This window comes from Ochotona curzoniae, unplaced genomic scaffold (assembly GCF_017591425.1).
Source record: "Ochotona curzoniae isolate NIBS_2020 unplaced genomic scaffold, NIBS_Ocur_1.0 contig_1, whole genome shotgun sequence".
In the NCBI taxonomy this organism is placed as follows: Eukaryota; Metazoa; Chordata; class Mammalia; order Lagomorpha; family Ochotonidae; genus Ochotona; species Ochotona curzoniae.
The window spans coordinates 35,265,885-35,292,713 of record NW_024464918.1 but is presented as its reverse complement, the minus strand read 5'-3'; the positions used below and the strand labels follow the sequence as shown (position 1 = coordinate 35,292,713).

The following is a 26,829-nucleotide window of genomic DNA, read 5'->3' as shown; positions in this document are numbered from 1 at the left end:
GCTGATCCAGTGCCGAGCTGGGAGCCAGGAGTTTCTTCTGGGTCTCCCCTGTGGGTGCATGAGCCCAAGGTCTTAAGTCATCATCCTGCTTCCCAGGCCATTAGGTAGCTGGATTAGAAGTGAAACTGCCAGGACTTAAACTAGTGCCATACCATAAGGAATGCCAGCACTACAGATAGAGGATTAATGTGCTATGCTGCCACACTGGTCCCATCTCAGTTCATATACTATCACTTCAAGGAAATCTATCCCTGTATGTGAAAGAGACTTGGTGATCTCTGCCTGGTGACTCTGGGACCGTATGCCCTTGAGTTGGGCCCAAGTCTGGGTGCCAAGCAGTTTGGGTGACACAGTGTATAACTCAATTCTGTAGTCCCATGTTGTGTTCCCAAGTCCATCCTCAGATATGTGGAAGAAAATAGGAAGGAAGGGGGGAACTGAGGCACATTGTCAGCAGGATGAAGGCTTTGGCAGGGGTGTAAGTGTGGCCACTGCTGCCTGTTTCCTCCCAGGAGAATTTAGCTGAGGGTTGAGGAAGAGAAGACAGAGGGCCAGGTGTGGGGGAGTGGTGGGCCAGGTCACTGTCCACACCCCAGTTTGGTTGCCTCAGTTTCTTTTTCCTTTTCCTGAGCGCATGCTCGGCACCTAGCCATACCCACCTGCAGCACTTGCAGGGCTGGCTGGCAGCAGGGCCCAGGCATCTCAGGCTCTGCCCTAACTGGCTGTCCTGGTTCTCCCTAACACATGCCTCTTCTCACTCCTGCAGCCCCCGCGGCCTGATGACCTCTCCATTGTATGTTTTACAAGTGGCACGACAGGTAAGTAGAGGTAGCCTGGTTGGCAGGCAGGGTCTCCCGCACCCATCCCTGGCAGCCTGGTAGCTGACCGCAGTGGTATCATGGACCCTATCTGTGAAATGGACTGAGCCTTGTCTGATGCCTGCCTCCAGACACTGGGGCTCCCTCGCTGCTGCTGCCAGTGACCAGTAGCAGGCAGCAACAGGAGTGGCCAGTTGCAGAGGAACAGAGTGGGCTGGGAGGTCCAGATACTGCCAGGAGAGACCTTGGCAGTTGGGTACACGTGCTGCAGGTAGGACTTACCTCCTTGGGTCTCTTCTCTTTGGGAAACAGCTCTTGCCTCAGGTACTTCCCATTCCCAGCCTGGCCTGTGACTGCTTGCCAGTAACTGGAGAAAGAGTGGAGGGGGTGGCAGTTGAGAGTCTAGGGTGAATCCTATCCCAACCCCTTGCTGTGGGACACTCACTACCGCCACTGCCCTCACAATTCCTCACCTGTGAGGAGGTTAGTTAAAAAGTGTCAAGAACGAGATGGAGTTGTGGGTGAGAAGGCAGTGCAAGACTGGGAAAGACTGGTGGGGAGGACCCAGTGGAGAGGCAGTGCTCCTTCCATGGTGCTAATAGAGGAACACTTGCATCTGCATGGACAGGGACAGTCAATGAAGGCTTCCGGGAAAGGTAGGATGCTCCCAAAGTCCATGGCATAGCATAGCACAGATCAGTGTGCCTGTTCATCCTCACTTGGCCTCTGAGGTGAGTGAGCTGGCCAGCATCCTTGCTCCGGGAGGAGGTGGGGGGGGGGGCTGGGGCACCAGAACCTGTGCCCTCTCCCATAACTCCCAGTCCAGATCTTTTTTCCTTGCTACCTCTCCATCTCAGCTAACAGGACAGGCAGACAGCAACTTGCCTTGTCTGAGACAGAGGAGACGCTCCCAGGTTTTCCTAGACTAAGGACCCATCTGTCTTGACGATGGCTCTTGTGGACATTGAAGGGGGGCTCCCCACAGCTTTGATAGCCTCGGAGACATCTGTTGAGCCATTGACCAGCTCCATGAGCAAGGTCATTTGTGTCCATGGGTCGTGATTGACATGGCTTTATTCACTTTAACTTTTTTCTCCATTGTCTCAAGTGGGTTTAAAGATTGATACTATATTCTGCTAAGCCCCATCAGAAAAGAAATCCAATCTGTCTACAGGAGCTAATGTGTGCACTTATGTGCTGTGCATGAGATCCAGCACAAGAGACTGAGTATGAAAGAGTGAGGAAGACACACCTTACAGCCGTGAAAGGCCAATACAGACAGGATTCTCAGGAATCAGCCTGAGAGTCCTGTGAGATCACAATTAGAGAAGAGGCAGAGGGGCATTTCCCAGCAGAGGGAATAGAATGGGCGGAGGACTGGCAGTAGGACAGAAAACACCATTCCAAGGGAGGCAGAGTGCGCAGGGATCAGGGCTCAGGAACAGTGATAAGAGCTGAGTAAAGGGTGGGAGAGGGCGGTGGGTGGGAAAGAGTTCCAACTGGCTGTTGTGCAGGTGCAGTGGGGAAGCTACAGAAGAACTGAGTCTGTGAGCATTGTCTATGGTCAGTAGACCCCAAGAGGTATTGTCACAAAAGCACCTGCCAGTGCTCTTCATCATGGGGTGTGGAGTAGAGAAGCGGTGGATAGAGGCCTGAACAGTGTGTATATAATTCTCCCAAGAGGCCTGAACAAATGAGTGTGTACTTAGTTTTTCCAAGAAACTTGGCTGTGTCACTGAAGCCAAGCTCTGTCATGCTCACAGCAACGCGTTTGTTAGGATGAGCTCTGGAGTTAATTCACACGCCTGTCAGCAGGAGGGTGTTTTTTGCCTGCTAGGGTGGTGTCTTGCAAAGCTGAGTAGAGAACCGAGAAATAAAAGATCATGTTATTTTATCTAAAATTGCAAAGCTTGATGAGGCACTCTTGGGCTTTGGAAGTCAGAACAGCAGTTGTCTTGTGGGAGAGGGGTGCTCTGAAAGGATTCCAGGGACTTCTGGGATACTGGTGAGCTCCTGGCTTTGTCCTGGGTGCTGTGGCACAGGTGAGCTTACTTGGAGAAAACCCACTGAGCTGTATGCTTATTTGGGCCTTTTTTCTTGCCATATGCTATGCTAGAAGAGAACTGTTGTTCTGAGCTGTGAAGAGATGACAAAGAATGAGAATGGGAGCTGGTGGGTGCCAAGGGTTGGGGGCTGTTTTCTTGAAGACTACTGAGATGTTTCTTAGAGTTGAGAAGTGATCACTGGACTTAGGAGTAGGAGAGGCAATGCTCAGAGGGGAGCAGAACTCCTGAAGTTTTGGTCTGTTGGGGGCAGGGAGGAGGCCTGCTGAGAAGCGGGGGAGGCAGGTGCAGGTGGGACTGGATCAGAGTCCAGAGGACACACTCTGTCAGTTGCTGTGAGAGGTGTCCCCTGGCACTGGAACTACAAATTTCCAGGGCCATGACTGGGCGGGGTGGAAAGGAGCAGCTGGATTGATCTGGAGACGGTTGCATAGAGGAATCCCGCAGGTGGGAGGAAACCTGGGCGTGGAAGTGCTGTGCCAGCGACAGACTGAATCCTCCTGCAAAGGAGAGAGGGGGATGAGGGGAATGTGGGAAAGGGGTTTGTACTGGGAAGGAAGGAGCCAAGTAGGTCTTCTGCACTGGCATCAGGAAGGGAAGCCTGGAATAGGGGCATCCTTTCTGTTCTGAGTGATGCCTATTAAGTCCAGCCAGCTGCACTCACTTCCGAAGCATGTAAATGCCCAACCGCCTTGTTCTCAGCAACAAGCACTCACCATCACCTGTTGATTTTGTTCCCTTGGGTATAACCCCACACACAAAGGTGTATCTCGGCTGCATCTGCTGTGCAGCTTCAGAATTATTTCACCTTGCCCATGCCTCAGTTTCCTTGAATGCTAAACAGACGGTTTTTACACCAGCTGTGCCAAGTTGTTTCAAGAAATTACTTAGATACTGCGAGTAAAATGCCTAGCACATTAGTGGATGTCCTGTAACGTAGTTATGATTTCTTTCCGTGCTGGCCCTCAAGTCTGATATAGAAAGCAGAACTTATTAGTAAAGGATCAGTAGAAGTCAAACTCAATTCTAAAGGAGGTTTGGAAGCCTGTAACTGGGTGATGAGCTCCTGCCCTGTAACATAAAACTTGTGTATCTGTTGCAGCTCACATTTTGTTAGATAAAGGCAGAAGCAGGTGGCCATAGGAGCCCTCAGCATGGTTGCCAAGCCTCAGTTCCACACATGCAGGGCAGACACAGACATGCACCCAGCAAAAAGCCTTAGTGCATAACAGCCGTGGGAGGCCCACTGAGGGACACTGGCTGAAGCCAAAGGGCTGTTTGCAGGATCTGAAAGGAAGAGTTACTTCATGAGCCAGGGAGGAAATGAAGTGCAAGGAGAATCAGTTTACAAGTTGGCAGTGGGAAATGGGCAGTAACTAGGCTGCACACTGCTGGGACATGGGGATCCCGTGTTGGGGGTAGCACCTCTTGGAGAGGTTGCCGGGGAAGGTCTGCGGTTGGATCCTGCCTCCTCAGTCACACAGAGGTCTCTCTAGAAGGACGTAGTTTTTTTGTTCCCTGTGGGCAGCCCAGATCTTGCATTGGAAAGCTATGCCATGGAGAGATCTGCTTGTTGTGGATCCGAGAAGCAAGCAGGTCTCTGAAGCCTCATCCCATACACCCCCACAGGCGTTTGCTGTCTCCACCCAGGATCTGTCACCAGCATTCGCTTCACCTCTTCTTATCCTTTGGGCCCACATCTAGCTATGACTTGAGATAATCTGAGCACAACAGAATATTTAAAAATACTGTGAAGTTGTGCAGAGTTGATGACACTACATCTGTAGTCACAAGAAAACCCTGGTTTTTAAAAGGTGTGAAACTCTCCATCATGCTGAATAAGAGAGGTCTTTCCACTAAGCAGGATTCCGTAACTACTGACTACTCTTGAGTGGGGTGTGGCCTCAACTGAACAGAGGTTTCCAGATGAAAACTTTTTTTCTGAGAGTCTCAGATAATCCACCCTGAGCAAATCCGCTGCGTCACAAATCTGAAACTGAGTAACACAGGGCTCCACGTAGTTTATGATGGTTATGATTTCGGATCTAGTCTTTGGGAACGTTTCTTAGGAACTTCCAGAAGCTATGAGTCCACAGATGAAAAGTGAAACTCAGAATACTCTGTGGGATCCGTGTCTAAGACTTCTCAGGGACATGTCTTACAATGGGCGTGGGTTTGAGGGTGGATGTCGCGTGAACAGGCTGTGGCAGGTCAACCCAAAGCCCCTTTTCTCTTTAAAAAGAATATATTTTAACTGTTGTCTTTTAGAAAAATGTAACTTTCAAATCACTTTTTGTTGAAAGGTTTATTTATTGGAAGGCGGAGTGAAGGAGAGGTAGGGACAAAGAAGATAGAGCTCTTTCACCTGCTGGTTCACTTTTTGGTGTCCCATGTGGATACAGGGGCCCTGGTACTTGGGCCATCTTTTGCTGCCTTCCCAGGCCTTTAGCAGCAGAGCTGTATTGAAAGTAGAACAGCCAGGACATGAATCAGTGCCCAGTGTGGGATGTGGGTGTCATAGGCAGAAGCTTTACCGGCTATACCACAGCACCAGCCCCACAAACACATTCTTAGTTCAGAATTACAAGTGTCAGTCCCAATTAGGCATTGGTGCACTTGGCTTAAACATCCCTCCTCTGTGAGGGCCAGCAGAGGGTCTCACTGTCCAGCTTCTTTTCTTCTCTGCTATTTTCATGTTTCTGTTCCCCAGCTTGCTAACAGGCTCCTGCCCTGGGAAGGGAGAAGAAACATTCAAACTCGTTTTTTTGTTTTTGTTTTTGTTTTGTTTTTTAGAATCACTTCTTTGTATTTAATTACTTTTTAAAAAATTTATATATTTTTTATTAATTACATTGCATTATGCAACACAGTTTCATAGGCTCTGGGGATCTCCCAACCCCTCCCCGAACCTTCCCCCTATGGTGGATTCTTCCACCCTGTTGCTGTACTACATTTCAAATTCAGTCAAGATTCTTTCATTGGAAGAGTATACCAAGCATAGAGTCCAGCATCTTATTGTCCAGGTAAATTCAACAGTTTCTTGGGGAGACCATTTTTGGTCTGAAGGCAGAGCTGGCAGAATATCATCCCATCCAATGAAAAACCACAACATAACATCAATGACAATTTACAACATTATGGAATTAATTGACATGGTATTGAGTAACCAGTAAGTTAAAAACAATGCAAGTTCTTAACCACATTTCAATTTTAGTTTATACACACAACCAGCTGCTATATACCTTAAAATAGCTATAGTGTACTATTCAGCTGTCTCGTGTCTATTTTCATTTTAGTATTTAGCAGTTTATAGTGTTGAAGCATAATTTTGCTGAACTTGGCAGATTTTAGGATAGTCTAAACTGGGTTATAACTCTTAACAAGGCATATGTCAACAATTGAGGTGCAGAAGTTTCAGGAGGGCTATGCAGAGAAATCTTCAATACCTTAGTGAGGAGTAATTAATATTTGTGTTCTACCTAGTAAGTACGTGTGGGTCTGTGCTGGCCATTTCCTGTCTGGTTCTAAGCTTTCCCTGTTGTACTCTGCTTGTCTAGTCTAATTTGTGTGTGTGTGTGTGTGTGTGTGTGTGTGTGTGTGTGTGTATGTTTTGGTGGGGGTCGGGGTGGGAGCTCTGAAGCGACCCTGATGGTCATTGCAAGAGAGGGTGGGGATCCAAAGTTGCAACTAAGTAAGGGCCAGAGAAAGCTCCTCTCCCTAGTCCCGAAGGAAGTTTATTGTTCTCAAACTCGTTTTTTGTTGGATGACACTTGCCTGTGTTCTCTTGATGCAGCCAGTGCCCTTTCTTGGGTCATTTGCTGTCCCCTCCCCACCACTTGACAAGTGGGCTCCTTCCCCCCCCACAAACTGACTGCATCCTGATGTCCCTTTTGTAATTGTCATATTCATCTCCAGGACAAAGTGGGTTTTGGCTTTGCTTTTGCTAAAAAGATTTCTTACAAATGTCCTCCGGTACTTCAGGGAGCATGTGTGGACTCCTCGGGTGTTCTTTCTTGATTTGAGTTAGTGTGGGCTTTATGCTGGGCTTGGGAGAAAGGATATTTCTTTTTGTGTCTTAATGTCTTATACAATTCCATGTAGCTCTTTCCAAAGAAATGCTTCTCAGAGTCTCACAGTCTCTCTCTCTCTCTCTTTCTCTGCCACTGGGGCAAATTCACATAGCTTAAAATTAATCATTTAAACTGAACAATTCAATGACATTAAGTACAATACTGTGCTAGTCTCTGTTCAGTTCTTTCATTACCTCCTCTGGGAGAGTGTTGTAAAGTTAGCACATTGGTTTCTTTGCTATGTAAATTCGGCATGCCACCACCAGGATGCCACAAAGGAGTTTGCTTTTGCAACTTCACAGCTGTTGTACCTGCTAATTTCACATGAAGGGGAGGTGGCACCTGCCACACCTTTTGTACATAGTTTCTGTCCTTAGGCCCTACAGCAGCCCAGCAGGGTTGAACACTGTTCCTATTTTTCAGGTGAGCAACAGAAGAGAAATGACTGACCAGGGTTTTGCCAGGAGTGGCAAGCCTTTGGTTGGAACCCTGGCAGACCGGCCCAGCAGCTGGATCAGGGCAGTGTTCACCCCAACATGAATGGTTCCCATGCTGGCTTCCCTCTCCTGTCTGTCCAGCTGGGCCACTTTCCCTTTTCCTCAGAGCCTCTGAGTCATCCCAGTATCCCCTGGCTTCCTGAAGTGCCTGGAGAGCAGGTCTGTTGAGCAGTGAAAGGTCCCTGGATGCATCTGTGTCCCATCTCTGCCGATGAGCAGGAAGAAGGAGCTGTCCCATCCTGTGGGTCTCCAGCCTGGCCTGAACGTGGGACTTTGCCTAATACAGGAAGTCATTGTCTGCATATCGGGTTGTGAATTCAACAATGGAGCACTGACTGTGTGCAAAGCGACTGGGGCGTGTGTTCTTGGGGAAGCTTGCGAGCACTTCCACCTGCCCAGAACTCTGAAGGTGATGGGGATGAAGACCAGGGGTTCAGCAGGACTCTGCCTGGGCCTGCCGGCTTGCAGTGTTCTCAGGGAATGACTGTTAAGTTCCCAGCTAACTGATGTTCTTGCTTTCTTTTCTCAGGGGACCCAAAAGGTGCGATGCTCACCCATGGGAACGTGGTGGCTGATTTCTCAGGCTTCCTGAAAGTGACTGAGGTGAATAAAGTAAACTGACCGTTGCAGGTGTCCTGGGGAGAGCCTCAAGCCTCAGGGACTTTTCCTTTGCTTGTTCCAGTGTAGTCTGGGCTGTTACTCACAAACAGGAGTTTCTGTTCTCATCAGAGCAGCCCTACCGTTACCCGCAATGCGGAAATGGCCCCTATCTGATAAGGTGTTCTATAGATGTCTAAGAGTGCTGCGACCCCATAGGAAAAAAAAGCACGTAACCTTTTTTGTTTTTCATTATTATCCTGTGGTTTTGTTGTGTACTCTTTATTTAGAAAGCATTCCTTGATGTTTTCCGAGAGACCAGGGTTTAATTCATGCATTTTGTGTTTAAGGGACTACTAGGGTCTGAGAAACAGCGGCAACTGCTAATTTATAAGGCTGTCCTTAGAGGTAATCTAAAATCAGAAAAAGCTTGATCTCTTGGGCTGACAAAAGCATGTTAGTGTTTTATAACCGGTAAGAAAGGAGGCCCTTTCCCACACATGGTGAGTATGTCCTGTGCTTCCCCTCAGGGGGATGAACGAACCTTCTCAGGAGAGTGAGTCTCAAGTCTGCTGGGGAGAGGCTCCCACGCATCCCTGCCTTGTGGCCTGTGGAGTGTGTGCCCCCTCAGTACAGCTCTTGATGTCCAACTGTTGGAGATTGTTGGTGACTGAGCCAGGGTTAAGAGCCATGGGCCAGACTCCCAGGATTCACCCATACTGGTCCAGAACCAGTCCAGTGGAGAAGAGGCTTCTATGAAAGGGTGGGCCACAGGGAAACCTAAAGGCGCAGGCTCCTGCCAGGCAGCAAGAGGAGTTCCTGAGGAGTTGGCTGCCCCCAACGTCCCCATGCTGGTGGAGCATGAGTCTAGGGGCTCCTTCTCAGCTTTCCACACTAAGGTCCTGGTGACGTGAGAGGCCACCTTCAGCTGTCTTGCTAGTACTTGGCCTTGTGTCCTCTGTCTGGGGCTTGGACTCCAGCCACAGTTGGCATAGACAAGATTCTCTGAGCCTCTGTCTCGGGAGGAAGGATGAGGAAGTGCTGAGACGCCAAGGCCCTCAGAAGCCCCAGCGGCCTAGGGAGACTAGAGAAGTGGGGTGTGGAGTGGAGCCTGTGGTGGTGGGGAGGAAGAGGAGAGAGCCAGGCTGGCGCCGATGATGACTGCGAGGGAGGTGCAGGCCCTCCCGAGAAATGCCCTGCGGAGCCCGCTCTGCTGGTTTATGGGTGCTTCATGTGACTCTTTGCTTCTGCAGATAACCTAGATCCACTGGCGCTGCGACCTAACACTCTGCTTCCTATGCTGCCCTGTCTCTTCTTTCCGTACCTTTGCTGCCTCCTGTTCCCTCTCCCTTTCCATCTCTCTCCCTCTCCTTGCCTTTCCTCTTTTCTCCTCTCCTTTCCTCTTTGTCATCTCTCCCCAACCCTTTCTCACCTCTCTGTCTCTGACTTTGTCCCTGTTCCCCTCTCCCCTCTTCCTGTTTGCCCATCCAGGACCATTTTCTCTTTATTGTTTTATGACTCTCTTGTTGTCTTCCTGTCAGTGTTTCTTTCCTTTCTGTCTCCCATGCCCGTCACCTGCAGAAAGTGATCTTTCCGAGACAGGACGATGTGCTCATCTCCTTCCTGCCTCTGGCTCACATGTTTGAGAGAGTAATCCAGGTAAGCTGCCCGCCTGGCTGACCGGGACTTGCCTGGGCTCCCTGTGTTTTCTTACAGAGTCAGTGGGCTCCCACTTGTGCGGATGTGCACTTTTCCTATTTGCCTTTAGCACACATGTTTGAGCGAATGGTACAGGTAAGGCCCTGGCATCAGGGAGGCACGGTGTGTGCCTAGAACCCATAACCCTAGTTCGGTGTCACTTCTCACTGGTGGCATGAAGTAGGACTAAACTGCCCTGTTCTCAAAAGGTAACACAGAGGGGTCTGCTTGTTTCCTCCTGGAGCTTGTCTGAGCCACAGACATACAAGAGCTAAGAGAGATCCTAGCTGATGGCACTGCAGTTTTGCAAAAGTGTTTTGTGTTCATGTCCAAAACACCTGTGTTCCATACCTTTTATAACTCACCACTCCCAGAAAAGAAAACAAGGCATCAGGTTAAGGGTTAAGCTGTCACAGCTCCTTGGCTGTCCACAGGGGCTCACATTAGAAAGAGCCTGAAGCAAGCCTTGTGTTGGGGTACAGGCACAGTGGGGCAAGACTCCCTATATATCTGTGAGGACATCTCCATGCGTGTGTCACTCAGGGAGCCGGCCTGTAAACAATCGGGACTTTAAGCTTTTCTCTTTTACCTTGAGAGGAAATGTGTTATAATGGAGCGTGCTTCTTCCTTGCAGACCTGGTGTGGAGTGCCAGCAATGACCATGAACTGATTTTGTGGCCCTGAGAAAGTTTTTAGTTCCCTCAGCCACACATTCCCCACCTGTAAAATGGGATGAAGAATGTTGCCTCCCGTATTAGATTGCTGGGAGTGCTAGAGGACAGAGTGTATATACGTCCATTTGTGTACTCCTAGTCCTGTTAGGAACCTTTAGTACTAACCACTACCACAAGGCAAGAATAACATCATGTCTAGTACCCATGGGTACAAAACTGGGGAAGCCTCAGGACTCTCTAAGACCTGGAGTGACATAGTGGGAGGGTGTATTACATCTCTGAAACTATGTCTCCATGGTGGCCTGTGTCCAGTAACTGGACAGTTACTGGGAGTTACTGAGCAGTAACTGGGAGTGAGTGCCAGTGAAAATGGCCCCGTGGCATCTCCCCAGGGCTCAGGACTCCACTCTGGATCCTCTGTCGTCTTTCTAGATGGGACTTCCTGGGAAGGTGGGGACTGTGGTCAACTCGGATAGCCACCTTGTCTCGTGGCAACAGCCAGAACTGAGTCAGGGTGTCAGCATGCCTTTCACATCGGCTGGAATTTTAGGTAGCTCTGGACTATGTCTGGGAATGATGGCCCTAATGGACTCCTGCCCTGTTCTCTCCTTCCAGTCTGTTGTCTACTGCCACGGAGGGCGTGTTGGCTTCTTTCAAGGGGACATCCGCCTCCTCTCAGATGACATGAAGGCTCTTTGTCCCACCATCTTCCCTGTAGTCCCACGGCTGCTGAACCGGATGTATGACAAGGTGAGTTGTGTGTGAGTCCTCTGGCCAGGCTGAGAGGCTGCACAGCTGCTTGCAGATTCTGTCTGCCTCCACCCAGCTTACTCTTATATTCTCTGCCTCTCACACTCCGTTCTTTTGTTTCTTCCTGTTTAGGGAGATTTTGTCTCAAAAACTTGCATCTGCACTGAGCATGCCTGGGTTTTGGCACTGTTACTTTTGGGTTCCATGTCACACATTCAGGGGCCCCATGCAGGGGCACAGTGGAGCATGGCTTCTTTGCTGGCCAGTCTGGGCCTTATTTCCGGCCATGGGGGTGTAATGAGGTGAGGTCCTTGGGGCCCAGACAATGTGTCCAACTTGTCTCGTGCAGATCTTCAGCCAGGCGAATACACCTGTAAAGCGCTGGCTCCTGGAGTTTGCGGCCAAGCGTAAGCAGGCAGAAGTCCGGAGCGGGATCATCAGGAATGACAGCATCTGGGATGAGCTCTTTTTTAATAAGATCCAGGTAGGAAAATGAGCAAGTGATTCTGGAGTACACCTGTGTCCAGTGAGTGACCTTACAGGAGAACTGGAGAGGTTTGAGCCTTTACAGAAACAACCTGTAGTCTCTTAACACGTGTTATATGTGCTGAGAGCAGCTAGCAAGAAGGGTCCCCTGGGAAGGAGGGTCCTGACCACCCCAAGCAGCACGCGGCTTTGACCATGGCAATCAGATCAGTGCTCCACCAAGATGTTTCTGAGACCTGAAGTTCTGCTTGCCCCTCCTGTGACGTTGGCAGTGATTTCCCAGTAGCACCAGGGCTTTAGCCAGGTGGCCATGAGTCTTCTTTTCCATGCCAATTTCTTATCCCTTCAATCTCTCCCAAACCAGATTGGTTATGAGTTACTCATTTCTGTGTGTCTGCTAGTCTTCAAGCTCTACATGACCCAAGGAATCTGTAATTACCAGCATTACTCATTTTTATTCTTGCTGCTCTATTTTTAGCTATGAAAATTAATATTTGAGCTCTCTTGGCTCAGCTTACAGAAACAAAGTGTTTCAAGTATTCTTTTGTCCTCTGCGCCGCATAGTAAATAAAGGATGGTATTGATTTATACATGAAAAAAGAAAATGCCATTAAAATGGAGGTTGGAAGAAATTGTTCTAAGTAATTGCTTGAATGCTTTGTGAATGATGGGAGGGTGAAAAAGCAGCTGTGTATTTCAAGGAAGCAAGAATCCATATTATAGAATGCCAAACAGAGGAATGGCACGTTCCTTGGAAAAGTTGGTCACATTATGGGTTGAGTGGCTGGGAAGGTTGGATTTATCATTTGGAGCAAGGAGGGACTTCCTGCAATTAGGGTTCGGTGGTTGAGTGTGGACCTTGAACAGGGCCTGAGTGGGCTGGATGCCATCACAGGCCTTTGTCCTAGGCAGGTGCGTCTCTGTCCCTACAGGCCAGTCTTGGTGGGTGTGTGCGGATGATTGTTACTGGAGCAGCTCCTGTATCGCCAGCAGTCTTGGGATTCCTCCGGGCAGCTCTGGGATGCCAGGTATTGACACTGGGTGGCCTTTCTTGGAGACAGAGGCATGTGTGTTTGGACAGGAAAGTAGTATCACATCCAGTGTACAGAAAAAGATATAAGGGACACGATTTGTCAGAACCAGTGAAGGCCAGGATGACCTTGATGCTTTCTAGGAAGCCCAGGTGTGTTAACTCTGGGAAATTCCTTTCCCTCGGTGCTTGCAAGTTTTCAGCAAAGGACAGAGGGATCAGTTAGCCTAAACATGGGCCATCAGTGTTCTGGAGAGGCCCCTGCTCCTGTTCTGCATCCCCAGCCCACAGAGTGCATTCCTCTCTTCTCCCGGCCCAGGGAAAGAGCACAGGGGGAGGTAACGCTCATGTGGTTGTTGTTACTTGCTTCAGTAAGCTTTGAAAGACTTCTTCCTTCATTTATCCATTCAGTTGATGTTTATTAATTTCTCACATATGCAGCATGTTGGGACATGGTTGTGGCCGTTGAGTTTGTGTTAAGTAAAGTAAACGTATCTAGTTCATGACTGAGCATGCCTACATGCCTTATGAGCCATTGAGGTTCTTACATGTTTGTCTTATCTCACACCAACGCTGCCTGACCCCTTCTAAAGGCAGACTCTCCCACGTGGTGTTTTCATGCAAATCAGCCACACTCTGGAGGGGAACATCTTACAGGGACAAAACATGTAATGGGTTGTTTAAATGTTTATCTAACATGCAATATCCAAAAGAAAAGTGAAGTCAGTGGTCAGACATCCTTATCTAGATTACATGACTTTATCTACTAAATGTCTGGGAGAAAACAAAGCAAAACAAAACAAAACCACTTCTTTCAAGCAAAAGTGGCCTGCTTGTCTGCATTCAGCTTCATCTTGGGTCACCAAAGCCCAGCATCCCCCCAACCTCCGTCCACTAACTTCACCATGGAGTGGCCCTCCCGTCCAAGGGAAGTTAATGGGCTAGAGAGGGCAGCTGCTCGGCGGGTAGGGAGGGGAGGGGTGAGGAGTCCACATTGTGATTTCCCATGTTTTGCTTAAAGGTTTATGAAGGTTACGGCCAAACCGAGTGCACAGCTGGATGTACCTTCACCACACCAGGGGACTGGACCTCAGGTAGGATGGGCTGGAGGTGTGGGAGTGTTTCATAGGCCACTGTCAGGTGGAGGCAGGAGACTTTAAAGCTGCTGTGGAGGAAGAGAATCTGCATGTAAAGTGAATGGTGGTTATGTCTGGGTTGTAGCATTATGTGTCTCTTGGGGTTTTCCTATTACACATTTTTGTGTTTTCCTGGTTTTAGAGGTGAACAGAAGTTTTGTTAGAAGTAAAAGAGAAAAGAAAGAAAAGGAAATAATAAGTCACATGATATAGCTCCAGGTGTAAAATTGCCTTTATTAGAATTTTTTATTTTATACATTTTAGATGCCACACAGTTTTGCTTTCAGTCATTTTAGAATGAAAGAAACACACTGGGAATCAAATGTGGAATTTAAGGAAGAGACAGATTCATATGGCCAGAACACTCTTTCTTTTGCCTTTTTTTTTTTTTTTAAAGATTTATTTTTATTATTTTTATTGGAAAGGCGGATATACAGAGAGGAGAGACAGAGAGGAAGATCTTCCGTCCGATGATTCACTCCCCAAGTGAGCGCAACGGGCCGATACTATGCCGATCCGAAGCCAGGAGCCTCTTCCGGGTCTCCCACGCGGGTGCAGGGTCCCAAAGCTTTGGGCCGTCCTCCACTGCTTTCCCAGGCCACAGGCAGGGAGCTGGAAGGGAAGCGGGGCTGCCGGGATTAGAACCGGCGCCCATATGGGATCCCGGGCGTGCAAGGCGAGGACTTAACCACTTGCGCCACCGCCGCCCCTGGCCCTGCCTTTTTTTTTTTTAAAGATTTATTTATTTTTATTGGAAAGTCAGATATATATAGAGAGAGAGGAGGAGAGAGACAGAGAGGAAGATCTTCCATCCAATGATTCACTCCCCAAGTGACCATAGCAGCCGAAGCCAGGAGCTCTTAAGGGTCTCCCGCATGGGTGCAGGGTCCCAAGGCTCTGGGCCGTCCTTGACTGCTTTCCCAGGCCACAAGCAGGGAGCTGGATGGGAAGCGGGGCTGCCAGGGTTAGAACCAGCACCCATTTGGGATCCTGGCGCGTTCAAGGCGAGGACTTTAGCCATTAGGCCACGGCACCAGGTCCAGCACTATTTCTTAAAGAGTCATTTCAGAGGCCATTTGGGAACCAGGATCTCTTGGGATGCTAATGTCTAGAAAACAGTGGAAACCTCCAAGGGCAGCAGCTCCCTTCTACACCTGCATTCTGAGAAGACTACTCTTTCAGGGTGAGAGGGAAATGATTTTGTGACAGGGAGCCCATGTGTTGTCCATCAGTAGATTTACACCAGAGACAGGGAGAATCTGAAAACCACTGCATGCAAGAATCCTTCAGGCTTCCAACTTTCTCTGTGAGCCTTGGGCCATTCTTTATGCTTAAGTTGGCTCAACTGTACACTGAAAAATTTGGGATAAGGTATATACTGAAGAAATATGCTTATTAGTAAAATACTATTTTCAGAATATCTGAGGTAGCATAAACATGATAATGACATTCTAAATTGAAATTATATTTGGCCAAGTCAAGGATTAAAGTTTTTTTTTTTTTTTTCTGAGTTTTGTTTCCTTATACTCTAGCTGAAACAGCATTTTCTGTATAGGAAGGAATTTCAAAAATTTAGTGGAAAATGGAGTGAAAAATTGGTGCAGAAAACTTTGAAATCTATACATAGTTTATACACTCACACACATATGTAATATGATTTTCTCACAAACTATGTAAAGATTCCTAATAAATTCTTGGATCATTTTGCCATTCGTAAACTCCAGGTAATATGTCTGGAAGACCTGGCCCACTAATTTTTTTTTTTTTCTTATCACTGCCATCATACTGACCAGCCATTCTCTTGTACCCTCTTCCATTTGGATACCATTTTGCTTCCCTCTTATGTCACTGTCTGCGTTTTCCTATGTAAATCATTGAGATTTTTTTTAAATTCATCTTTACCATGGATCCTTGCAAAAGGTATTGGTAAGATTTGTATGTTACTGTAAAGGATTTGGCAGCCTGTTTTTGTTTTTTTTTTTTTTACAAGAGTGATCAAAATGTCACAACTTTGTTTTTCATGTACCTGGGTCACTTTTCTTTCAGAACCTTGACTAGTACCTACTTAAACAAAAGCATCCATGTTGCCCTTGGATTATGCAATAACCATAATGACTACAGAGAATGACTTAGATGTACTTTTGTGGTTGAAGTACATAATATTAAAAAAAAAAAACTGGAGTTTTATTTCGGGGCTCAAGTTACCTTAGCCTGCTTTTCTGTTCCTGTGTTATCCAACTATAATAACAGCATCACCTTGGTGCCTGTAATAAATAATATCATTGCTCATTCCAGCCTTCTAGGACAGAATATATAGTCTAACAGGATTTCTAACATTCCTATCCACATTAATCAACAGTCTAATGCCTGAAAGAAAGCGATAGTGGCTATATTTTATGATGCCCAAACCAAGATATGGATAAGATGTTTTAAGGTGGGCACAGTTATCAGAAATTATGACCCTGTAGTCCATAGTGGATTTTAGATCTCTCTCTATACTCAAGGACTTTGTACAGTTTGGTCCTGGGTCAGGTGTGCCTGCCTACTCTTTAAGAATCGGGTGTAAAACAAGAGTCTGGGGAAATGATTAGCCTTTTATTTCTCTAGAGCTCTCATCATTCACTCCCACCTGGGACAAGTGGCATCTAAAGCATGTTGTTTCCCATCCATAATTTCCCACTCTGACTGGGGCCTGGAGCATCTTCAGTTCTGAGACTGCCATGACACTGACAGATACTTTCCTGCTGCTGTCCTAGGGCACGTGGGGGCGCCTCTGCCCTGCAACCACATCAAGCTCGTTGACGTCGAGGAACTGAACTACTGGACCAGCAAAGGAGAGGGAGAGGTAAACCTCAGGACTTGGCCATTCATGTCTGTGGGTGCCATGTGAGTGAGTGCACGCAAACAGGAACAGAGGGTATGACCTCTTCCACTGCCTCCTGGTACATAAAGTTGTTTAAATCACCAGTTTGACTCTACTAAATTCAACATTTCCTCTCCTGTTTACACAGCAACCAACCTTCATGGCTGGGACCCAGCTGACCTAAATCAATATTTCAGAGTTCTGAATATTTGAAGTTCTTTTTAAAATATGGGATAGCCTGCTGTAGTGTCATCTGTCCCAGAGACACGAGGCCAGGTTTGCTAGCTCACTCCACGGGAGCGGGCATTAGAAGGCTTGGCATTCCTGCTGGAATGAACAAGCCCCCAGCATCTGTAATGAGATCCAATCAAGTGTGGCAAAGCAGCACATGCTGAGGCCAGAGGACCTCAGAGGAAGGAGATGGCTGAGGCCTTTCAAAGGGCATGTTGGGAGGAGATGGGGAAGGCACTGCTGGAGAGAGAGAACCCAAGAAAAGTGCAAATGGCTGGTGGCTGCCACCTGTCCTCCTTTTCTAGCTCCACAGTTTCCTCCACGGCTTTCCTGGGGGACAGAATGCCTTCTTCTCTGTGTGTCTGGTTGCGTCCCCCCTTTGCTGCATTCCTTGTGCCACGGCTAAGGGAAGCCATGGCTGTTTTCCCTGCAGATATGTGTGAGAGGACCAAATGTGTTCAAAGGCTACTTGAAAGATCCGAAGAATACACACGAGGCCCTGGACAGTGATGGCTGGCTTCACACTGGAGACATTGGCAGGTGGCTGCCGGTGCGTATACACTGGGAATAATGGAGTTTCATTTCAGCAGTCAGGGGTGGGGAGGACGTATATAATATAGCCCACTAAGGAGGAATCTTCTCTGTGTCTTCCCTGACAATCCATCACTCAGCATTATTTATTTAGGTGGCATAGCAGGCTGGTCTGCCTGCTAGTGCTGTCATCCCCATATGGGCACCAGTTTGTGTCCTGGCTGCTCCACTTCCAATCCATCTCTCTGCTTATCGCTTCAGAAAGCAGCAGAAGATGGTCCACATGCTTGGGGCCATGCACCCAAGCAGGAGATGGGGAAGAAGTTCCTGACTCCCAGCTTCAAATCAGCTCAGATCTGGCTGTTGTGGCCATATGTAGAGTGAACCAGTAGAAGGAAAATTTTTCTCTCTGTGTCTCTTTCTCTCTGTAAAATCTACCTTTCAAATAAAATGTTGCAGAGAGGGAAAGACAGAGATCTTCCATCCATTTGTTCATTTTCCAGATAGCTGCAGTGACCATGGTTGGGCCAGGTCAATGGCAGTGACCAGGGACTGCATCCAGGTCTCTCATGTGAGTAGCAGAGTCCCAGGTATTTGGGCCATCTGCTGCTGCTCTCCCAGGCCATTAGCAATGAGCTGTATCAGAAGTGGAGCAGCTGGAAAACGAACTGATGCCAATAAGGGATGCCAGCATTGCACATGGCATTTACTGCTATGCCTTTGGGATTAGGGAATTCTTTCTTTCATGGCCCCCTGGCTTCCCCTTGCTGTCTTCGTGGTGAAGGTGATGAAGAATCTGTGCGGGAGGAGACAACTGGGTCTTGGAGTTGCACTCCCTGTGTTTAGGAGTTTCTGCAAGCTCTGGTAGTGGGTGTGTGGTGGTGAAGTTGATGGAGCAGGGACTAAGTTCTTCTGAGTGGCACGGATACTGGCCCCTAACTAAGGTGGCACCTGACAAAGGAAGAAGCTTGAAGCCAGGCTGGAGGGTGCCCGAATTCTTTTGATTCTACTGACATTGCTTCTGTGACCCTTAACAAAACCGTATCCTTCTCTAGGCCCCTACCTTAACTCCTTGCCAGGGACAGTGAGCCTTCAGGGCAGGATGGCTGTGGTCCCTGGCTTTTATCCGAACCCAAACAAGTCTGCCTCATTTTCTCCTTCTTAAAATGGGGGATTATAATCACATTGTTACCTGATATAGTTACTTTGGTGAGGTACACACAAAGTTAGCTCACTGCTTGGCACCTGGGAGACACTGGGGAAATGCTTTGACCAGGAAAAGCCTTTGGTCCTGCCACCAAGAGCCTTTGCTTGGTGCAGCCTGCCCTGGGCTTCCCTCCTGAGTCTACAGGGAGTTGTAAAGGTTTCACACGGTCATTTTGAGTGGTTGTATGAGGTTGGACCCACAGCCCAGGGGCAGGTACACTGATTTATCCTTACTTGGATCTCTGTGTTTCTCAGTGAGAAACCTTCATACTTGGTGCAGACACAGCAGTAACCCCAGAATGTGCCCTGGGCTAGGAACTCTGCCCGGGGAACACTAATGTCATTAGTTATCAGTCTGTTGTAGTAAGCATGGCATGGAGGGCACACTTCCCATGGGACAGACACCCACTGGACCCAAGTCTCACGATCCAAGCAGGACTGTTGGGCCAGGGGATTGGCACATACTGAAGAGTTACCCTAATACTGTACAGCAAGCTGTAATAATTGAAGGTTCCTGGAGATTAAAGGGAGAGTGGTCAGAGAGGCCAGGGGGCCCTGGACACCTGTAGAAAGTGGGTTATGCCATCAGCCGGGGACCCCTTGCCCACCATTCATGTCATTTCATAAGAGATTTCTGAAAGCTGGCCCTTACAGTGGGACACCCTACAAAACCCCAAGTATGCTGCTGATTCATGTCCCTTGAATCCAGCAACCAGGAGCTTGTGAGAAACGAGAGAATGAATTTCCATGTGGCAGCCCATGTTGTGCTGGCGTGGAGCCTGGAGCAGACAGCAGGCAGGCGGTCTCTGTGGGAGACAATTTTTCACATCGTCACATCGTCGTTACTCTTTTTTTTTTTTAAAGATTTATTTATTTTTATTGGACAGTCATTTACAGAGAGGAGAGACAGAGAGGAAGATCTTTCATATGTTGGCTTATTCCCCAAGTAGCCTCAATGGCCAGAGCTAAGCCAATCTGAAGCCAGGAGCTTCTTCTTGGTCTCCCACGCGGGTGCAGGGTCCCAAGGCTTTGGGCTGTCTTCTGCTGCTTTCCCAGGCCACAAGTAGGGAGCTGGATGGGAAGCAGAGCAACTGGGACACAAACTAATACCCATAGGAGAAGCAGGTGTTTGCAGGTAGAGTCCTAACTTGTTGAGCTGTGGGCTGACCCTTGAAGCCTTTTATTTTTTTCTTTTTTCCTGGACTAGCATGTACAAAATTGAATAATTCATAATTAAAATTTAGGTAGAAGTTTTTTATAGAGGCATAAGTGTATTCCTGATTTTGAACAGTATCAGAGAAATTTTTAAAAAGGTCAGGTCTTCACAGCAGCACCGGGGCTTTCCAGCTGTGCAGCAGCTCGGGGACGCAGAAGCAGCAGGTGGGGGCGCAGCTTGGGACAGAGTCTGCAGGGTGGGGAGGGCAGGGGCCAGGCTTGGAGGGGTTGCTTGTTGATGAAGCTGTTTGCCCAACTCCACAGGAAGGAACTCTTAAAATTATCGACCGGAAAAAGCACATATTTAAACTCGCTCAGGGAGAATATATCGCACCCGAGAAGATTGAAAACATCTACACCCGCAGTGAGCCCGTGGCACAGGTCTACGTCCATGGGGACAGCTTGAAGGTGAGCCCACCCCCCACCAGGTCTACGTCCACAGGGACAGCTTGAAGGTGAGCCCCCCACCAGGTCTACGTCCATGGGGACAGCTTGAAGGTGAGCCCCCCAGCAGGTCTGCCCTCCACACGCTGATGGGACCTGCTGGGGAATGCAGAGTCAATTCCCCTCTCAGTTAGGTACCTGGAGTCTCCTATGTGTTTTAAACCTTGAGAGAAATTTCCTTTTTTAAAGGAGAAATCTAGATTACTTGGAGTTTGATCTAATAATACATACTGCCGTAATGTGCTCGACCTCCTTCTAGGAGAGGTTTCTGAGCTAACATGCTGAAGCAAGATACAAAGTTTCTTCTGGTGTAATTTTTAAATTGGAAAGTTAACTTTACAGGTAAATGTGTACAGTGTCTAGAAGATGGTGCTGGGTACAGTTCACCTTACTCGGACTACATTATCTGGAGGGCTTTTTTTTCCCCTCAAACATTTATTTTTTTCATTGGAAAGGTAGATATACAGGGAAAAGGAGAGATAGAAAGATCTTCTATCTGCTGGCTCATTCCCCAGGTGGCTGCAACGGCCAGAGCTGAGCCGATCTGAAGCCAGGAGCCAAGAACTTCTTCTGGGTCTCCCACATGAGTGCAGGGTTCCAAGGCTTCAGGCTATTCTCAACTGCTTTCTCAGGCCACAAGTAGGGAGCTGAATGGAAGTGGAGGAGCTGGGACACGAACCAGCATCCATATGGGATCCTGGTGGATGCAAGATGAGGATTTAGCTACTAGGCCATTGCGCCGGGTCCTGGATGGCTTTTGCAACTGCTTTGCTTCCCACATCATTCTGGTTTGGTGTACAGAAGGTCTCAGATACGCTGTAAAGATATCAGATATGTTGTATACTATCATTTTGCTTAGATAAAATTAACTCTTACTCAGAAGAAAATACCTTAAAAATTGAACTAGACTTCTTCACGAATGAGAATCATACTGGTGAAATACTATCAAATGATCTGGAAAGCCCAAGAGATATGTCTGAGCTCATAAACTTTGAATCCTGGAATTGCCTGATATAGCACCTTAAAGAAGTGTTGATTAAGCATGTTACTCTAGCTTTTTTCATCCTTAAATGTATTCTTTTGTGCTCAGAATTGAGGGAGTGTACCGTAACCTAAAGAGTCAGGAGGATGTGTGATATATTGGTGGAACTGTTTTATAATGTATGAGCAAATGTTTGATAAGCAACTATTTTTAGAAAAGGAATGTTATTTTTAATGCTAGACCACGAACAGCCACCCTGGAAGCCTTTGTCATGAGCATGCTTTCCCTTTGGTGGACATTGCAGGCCTTTTTGGTGGGCATTGTTGTGCCTGATCCTGAGGTCATGCCCTGTTGGGCCCAGAAGCGGGGAATCGAAGGGACGTATGCACAGCTCTGCACAAATAAGGTTGGTGTCTCGGAGCCATTTCCTGAAAGGTTGTTGAACATGTAAAGGTAATGCATAATGAGATACAGATCAGTGAAAGACAGTTGCAGAAAGAGAGGAGAGAGGGATGCAGGAATGCAAAGAAAAAGGAAGATAAAGAAGGAGAAGAGAGAAAGAGAGAGAGAGATCTCTTATGTACTGGTTCATTCCCAAAACAGCTACAACAGCCGAGGCTGGACTGGAATTCAGCCCAGAAGACAGCTGGGATTCAGGTCTCCAACGTGGCATTTGGGCCATCATCCGCTACTTTGCCAGGGATGTTATCTGGTAGCTGGATCAAAAGTAGAGGAGCCTGCACACAAACCAACACCCACACGGGATGCTGGCATCTCAGGTGGCAGCTGTATTCCGGGTTTTAGTCAGTTTCACTCCATGTAGATCAGGATGAATATTTTCATATATTGGATAATGGTATCATAGGTGGTGGCTTAACCTTCTACACCACATGCCAGCCCCAAGAAACTCGTGTTTCTTAGAAAGTTTAGTAAATGATTTTTAGAGCCAGGAGTCATCATAAAAAATCTTTGTCTATTCCAAGGAGAGAGATGACTTGCCCAAGACCACACAGCTGGTTAATAGGAGAGTCGGGGTGGCCCCAGGTGCTCTGGCCCTGGCCAGGTTCTCACATACCAAATAGATGAACTTGGAGTCTGCTGGGTTTGGAGAGATGGTCATGGTGTTGAGAAAGTAATGCACTTCTTCCTGCCGACTGCATTGTCCCTTTACACTCTTCCGCATCTTACTGGCCCAGGTGGGGTCCGGTGGAGCGCTGTGGCTATCTCTGACTCAGCCCCTTGAGTCCCAGTAGCAGCCATGCCTCCCACATCTCCGACCCGCCCCAGGTTCCTCAGGGGGTGCCTGGACTCACCTGATTGAGCAAAAATCCACTTGAAACCCTCGGAGTGGTCCTTAGCCTCCCCCTTGGCCATTTCCAGCACTGTCCTGCCTGCTTAGAGGTGGTGACCGGTGTGTTGCCAAGGAGAGCAGGGCTACTTGGGGTGCGAGGCAGGCAGCATGTGGTGGAGATGGTCAGGGAGCCCTATTAGCAAATGGCCCATTGTACTTTCTTCAAAGTGTGTTGTTTGCTGTAACTCTATTTTGAAATATATTCTTGTCGTTTTCCTCCTTTGGGTCGATTCAGGAACTGAAGAAAGCCATTTTGGACGATATGGTGAGGTTAGGAAAAGAAAGTGGACTCCATTCTTTCGAACAGGTAACTGTTACCACCCCCACACTTGCCAGGGCCCCGAAGACCATGAGAAAAATGAAACACGCGCCTGATGACCCTGGCTCACAGCCCCCATGCACTACTGGGCTGCTGAGCTGAAATCCGTCACGGGCCAAGTGAGGCAGCACTCCCTGTCCTCACTGTCACAGATACTCCCAGGCTGAAATACTATCCTGGCTGTCACCGGGGATCACGTGTCTGTGAGCTGCCTGGGATACTGAAGACTGGAGTCACGGTGGCTGTCCTCTTGGCTGCAGGGGGTTAACTTTCTGGCCGGGAGGATGTCAGAAAGCTTGGGTTCCTGCAGGGATCCATGGGCCCCCAAGGGTAGGGAGAAATGTGCTGGCAGCAGATGCGGGAGCCCTCAGAGGCTCTTTTGGCCGGCAGCACTTTGGGGCTTTGTAACCGAGTGCACAAGCAGACACGGTCCTTCTCACGTACACTCGTCAGCCAGAACGTAAAGCTCCTCAAAAAGCAGCAAATTCTTGATATACTAATTTGCAGTTTCTAAAAGAATTAGTTTTGATCCCAAAACAATAATTTTATCAAAATAACTTTTTAGTAGAACAAAAACTTCATCAAAATAATTGTCTTTCTACAGTTTCCCTCCAAATGCAGTGTTAGGAGCCTGAAAAGTTTATCAGTATTTAAAATTTATTTATTTGTTAATAACCTAAAATATTTTTATGTAAATATTATTTTCCCTTGATAGATATTTACATACAAGGGGAATCATCCACCTAAAAACATTTTTAAACCAATTTAAAATATAAAATTGTGAAAGTGCATGTATTTGAAAATAAAAAACATTTCCTCAGGTTACAATTATAATTTTAGGAAATTAAATACTTTAGGTTCTAAGACTATTGATTTCCTTTGAAATAGATCTTTGTATTAATCCAGTTTGAGAAATACTGCTTCCCTCCCATTTGTCAGTACTCTTAGAACACTTAAGTCCTGAATAAGATCTGTATATATATATTTTTAAATTATAAAGCCTGAGGCACTTGTGCAGATTATGTTAATCCTTCTGAATGAAAGCTCTGTTTTGGAGTCATAATTATTTAAATCTCCCATTTTCTAGAACTGACTCATTACTCTCCTTTAAACAGAGTTGCGTAGCTGGATCCTGTGTGATCCAGTTGTCCAAAGGTCACTAATAAGTGTTCCCAGGCCTTGTTGGGTTGGGGTTTGATTTCAAGGTTGGGCTGTCCCGCAGACCAAGGGGGTTAGCACATCCTTTGTGATTCTTGGGGCCTGTACGCCCCCTGCTGGTGATGGGATATGTGACCTGCCCCAGGCCTCTAACGTGCAGATTTCCTAATAGTAACTCATAAAATGACACTTACACTTTGCTTAAGTTTCCAGTGTGCTCTGTTTAGAGCTTTCCCCAAGAGATGTATTCTTGAATACCCACGTGCCTTACGCAGAGTTTCTGCTCTAATAATCTGCCCTCACCATGGTGACCTCACATACAGGGAAGCCATGTGGCATCCCAGAAGCCTTTAGTTTTACTGCCAGAACTGTCACCTTCTGATTCTTCTCTTTGTGGGCCTGTGGCAGCCTCACCCCCACAGGCGGTGTGCGCCCTCAGCTGACCTCAGGAGAGCAGCAGCCAGCCTCAGCTTGGAGGGCATGCTGCCAGTTGTGACCACAGCTCAACATGAATGGGTTCAGTCCACCCGTGTCCCGTTGTCAGCTTGTCCTTTCCCCTCTCCTTTTGAAATACGTGGTCAATTAAGACGAACCCTAATTAACGCACACACAAGTAAACACAACTAAATAAGCAAAACCATAAATTTGAATAATAAAACAAGTGCTTTACGGGTGCCTACTTACTGAGCTGGGTAAATCTGAATTAAACTTTGAATTAGAAGATAAAATTGATATGCCATAATATAGTTTTCAGACATATGCAATTCCTAGAACTAGGCCAACCATTACTAAATGTCTGGAACTCGTTGGGAGAGGTAATGAATAGATGGGAAGCGCTTATGATTGTATTAATAATTTAAAACATGTAGCTAGACTGGGACGTGTATAGCCATATTTAACACTATTCTTTGTATTTATATGCTTTATTAATTTGCAGAAGCAATACAGTTTTTCATTTTGACAGTAAACATGAATTACTACTATGTTAAATCCTGGGTTGAGAATTAATTTTGTTTGATTTAACTTTTGTTTTCTTCAAGCTACTTACTTTTGTCATCAGTGCGTTCCAAGTGCCTAGCCATCGTGTGCTGTCTCGCAGGCGGCTTAGCATGAAGCTGGATTGGAAGCTGAGTAGACAGGGTTCCCAGTGAGCACCCTTATCCAATGCAGGTGTCCAAGCAGCGGCTTAAGGCACTGCATCACGACACCAGCCCCTTTCACGTTTTTAAATCACTAATACGGGTTAAAAAAATGCCACAACTTGCTAGGCTATTTCTGAAACACTTTTAAGTATTGGAAGTGCATTCCAGAGAGTCTTCCCTTTCTTTCTTTCTTTTTTTTTTTTTTATTGGAAGGTCAGATTTACAAAGAGAGGGAGAGACAGAGAGATCTTCCAACTGCTGGTTCACTCTGTAAGTGGTGGCAATGGCCAGAGCTGAGCTGATCTGAAGCCAGGAGCCAGGAGCTTCTTCCAGGTCTCCCACATTGGTGCAGGGTCCCAAAGCATTTGGCTGTCCTCAGCTGCTTTCCCAGATCAAAAGCAGGGAATTGGAAGGGAAGTGGAGCAGCTGGGATATAAACCGGTGCCCTTATGGGATCCCCAAGCATGCCAGGCAAGGACTTTAGCCACTAGGCTACTGTCCTGGGCCCAGGGATCTTCTTTTTGTATCAAGTTCTCGAGTGTTGTGAAGAGGTTCTTAGCAGACTCCTCTGTCAGCATGCTCCCCGGCAGACACGCCAGGCTGTCAGTGTCGGAGTTGTTGGAAGCAGTCACCAGCATACTGAATTTCTGTAACAACTTACATACATTGGTTTCTTTGCTGTCAGTTATTTCTGGATGCTGTTCTCAATTTTTATAAGCAGCTCTCATGTGACAGCAGCATCTGACAGTAGCCGCTCATTCTGCTACTCACATGGCTCTTTCTCTGCCTCAAGGCCAGGACACACCTCTGCCCTCCGTGTCTAGAAGGATCTCGGACTGTGTCTGAATGCCTAATCCTCGCACCTCTCCAGGCTATGTCTGTTCCTCCCCAAGTTTGGGACATCTTCAAATGTGCTCACGCAGAAACCTAGACCCTTAAATATCTGCCTTTCCTTACCACTTACCCGACCAGTTGCCAAGAGCTAGCTTCATTGCTGGAATCATTCGCAATCTCGCCTGTCTGCTGATCTTCCGGCTTCTACTCTTGCCCCACTTAACTTCCTTCCTCACAAGTCATCTTTTCCAAAGAGCCATCTGGTTCTCTTTCTCAGTGCTTAAAAATCATTGAAATAATCAGATCTAAACTCCCTCTCCAGGCAACTCGACCAGGCCCTGCTATTCTTTTGTTCCACGTGCTTCAGCCGCAGTAATACTAGACTACAAAGGCTGTGGCAAATAGCTTTTTCTTTTTTTTAATATTTACTTATTTATCTGAAAGGCAGAGCGAGAAAGAGACAGGGGGTGGGAATGGGGTGGGAGAGAATCCTCTGATTCACTCCCCAAGTGGCCACACTGCCTAGGGCTGGGCCCGTGTGCGGCTGAGGGCCTGCAACTCCCTGCAGGTCTCCCACATGGGTGCAAAGGCTCAAGGACTTGGGCCATCTCCTGATGCTTTCCCAGGAACATTGAGCAGGGAACTGGGTCAGAAGTGGATCAGCTTGGACTTAAAGTAGCACTCCTAAAGGATGCCAGTGTTGCAAGCAGGGGGCCTAACGTGCTGTACCATAA

The 26,829-nt window shown here is 47.5% G+C and overlaps 1 protein-coding gene across 5 annotated transcripts in view; it reads left to right on the top strand.

The window, feature by feature from the left end:
* The window catches only part of ACSL6 (acyl-CoA synthetase long chain family member 6), a 52,431-nt gene that overhangs the window by 23,071 nt on the left and 2,531 nt on the right, over nt 1–26,829 (top strand). For 2 of the 5 annotated variants that reach the window (XM_040976445.1, XM_040976454.1), the window contains exons 9-20: nt 767–818; nt 7,978–8,051; nt 9,627–9,704; nt 11,033–11,167; nt 11,517–11,651; nt 12,586–12,681; nt 13,705–13,777; nt 16,576–16,664; nt 17,347–17,463; nt 20,130–20,273; nt 21,596–21,697; nt 22,878–22,949. In XM_040976445.1, coding sequence (XP_040832379.1) covers nt 767–818; nt 7,978–8,051; nt 9,627–9,704; nt 11,033–11,167; nt 11,517–11,651; nt 12,586–12,681; nt 13,705–13,777; nt 16,576–16,664; nt 17,347–17,463; nt 20,130–20,273; nt 21,596–21,697; nt 22,878–22,949 — 1,167 coding nt within the window. Of the gene's footprint in view, nt 1–766; nt 819–7,977; nt 8,052–8,367; nt 8,369–9,626; nt 9,705–9,761; nt 9,840–11,032; nt 11,168–11,516; nt 11,652–12,585; nt 12,682–13,704; nt 13,778–16,575; nt 16,665–17,346; nt 17,464–20,129; nt 20,274–21,595; nt 21,698–22,877; nt 22,950–26,829 lie in introns of all 5 variants that reach the window. The other 3 variants (XM_040976472.1, XM_040976465.1, XM_040976481.1) reach the window with 2 other exon arrangements.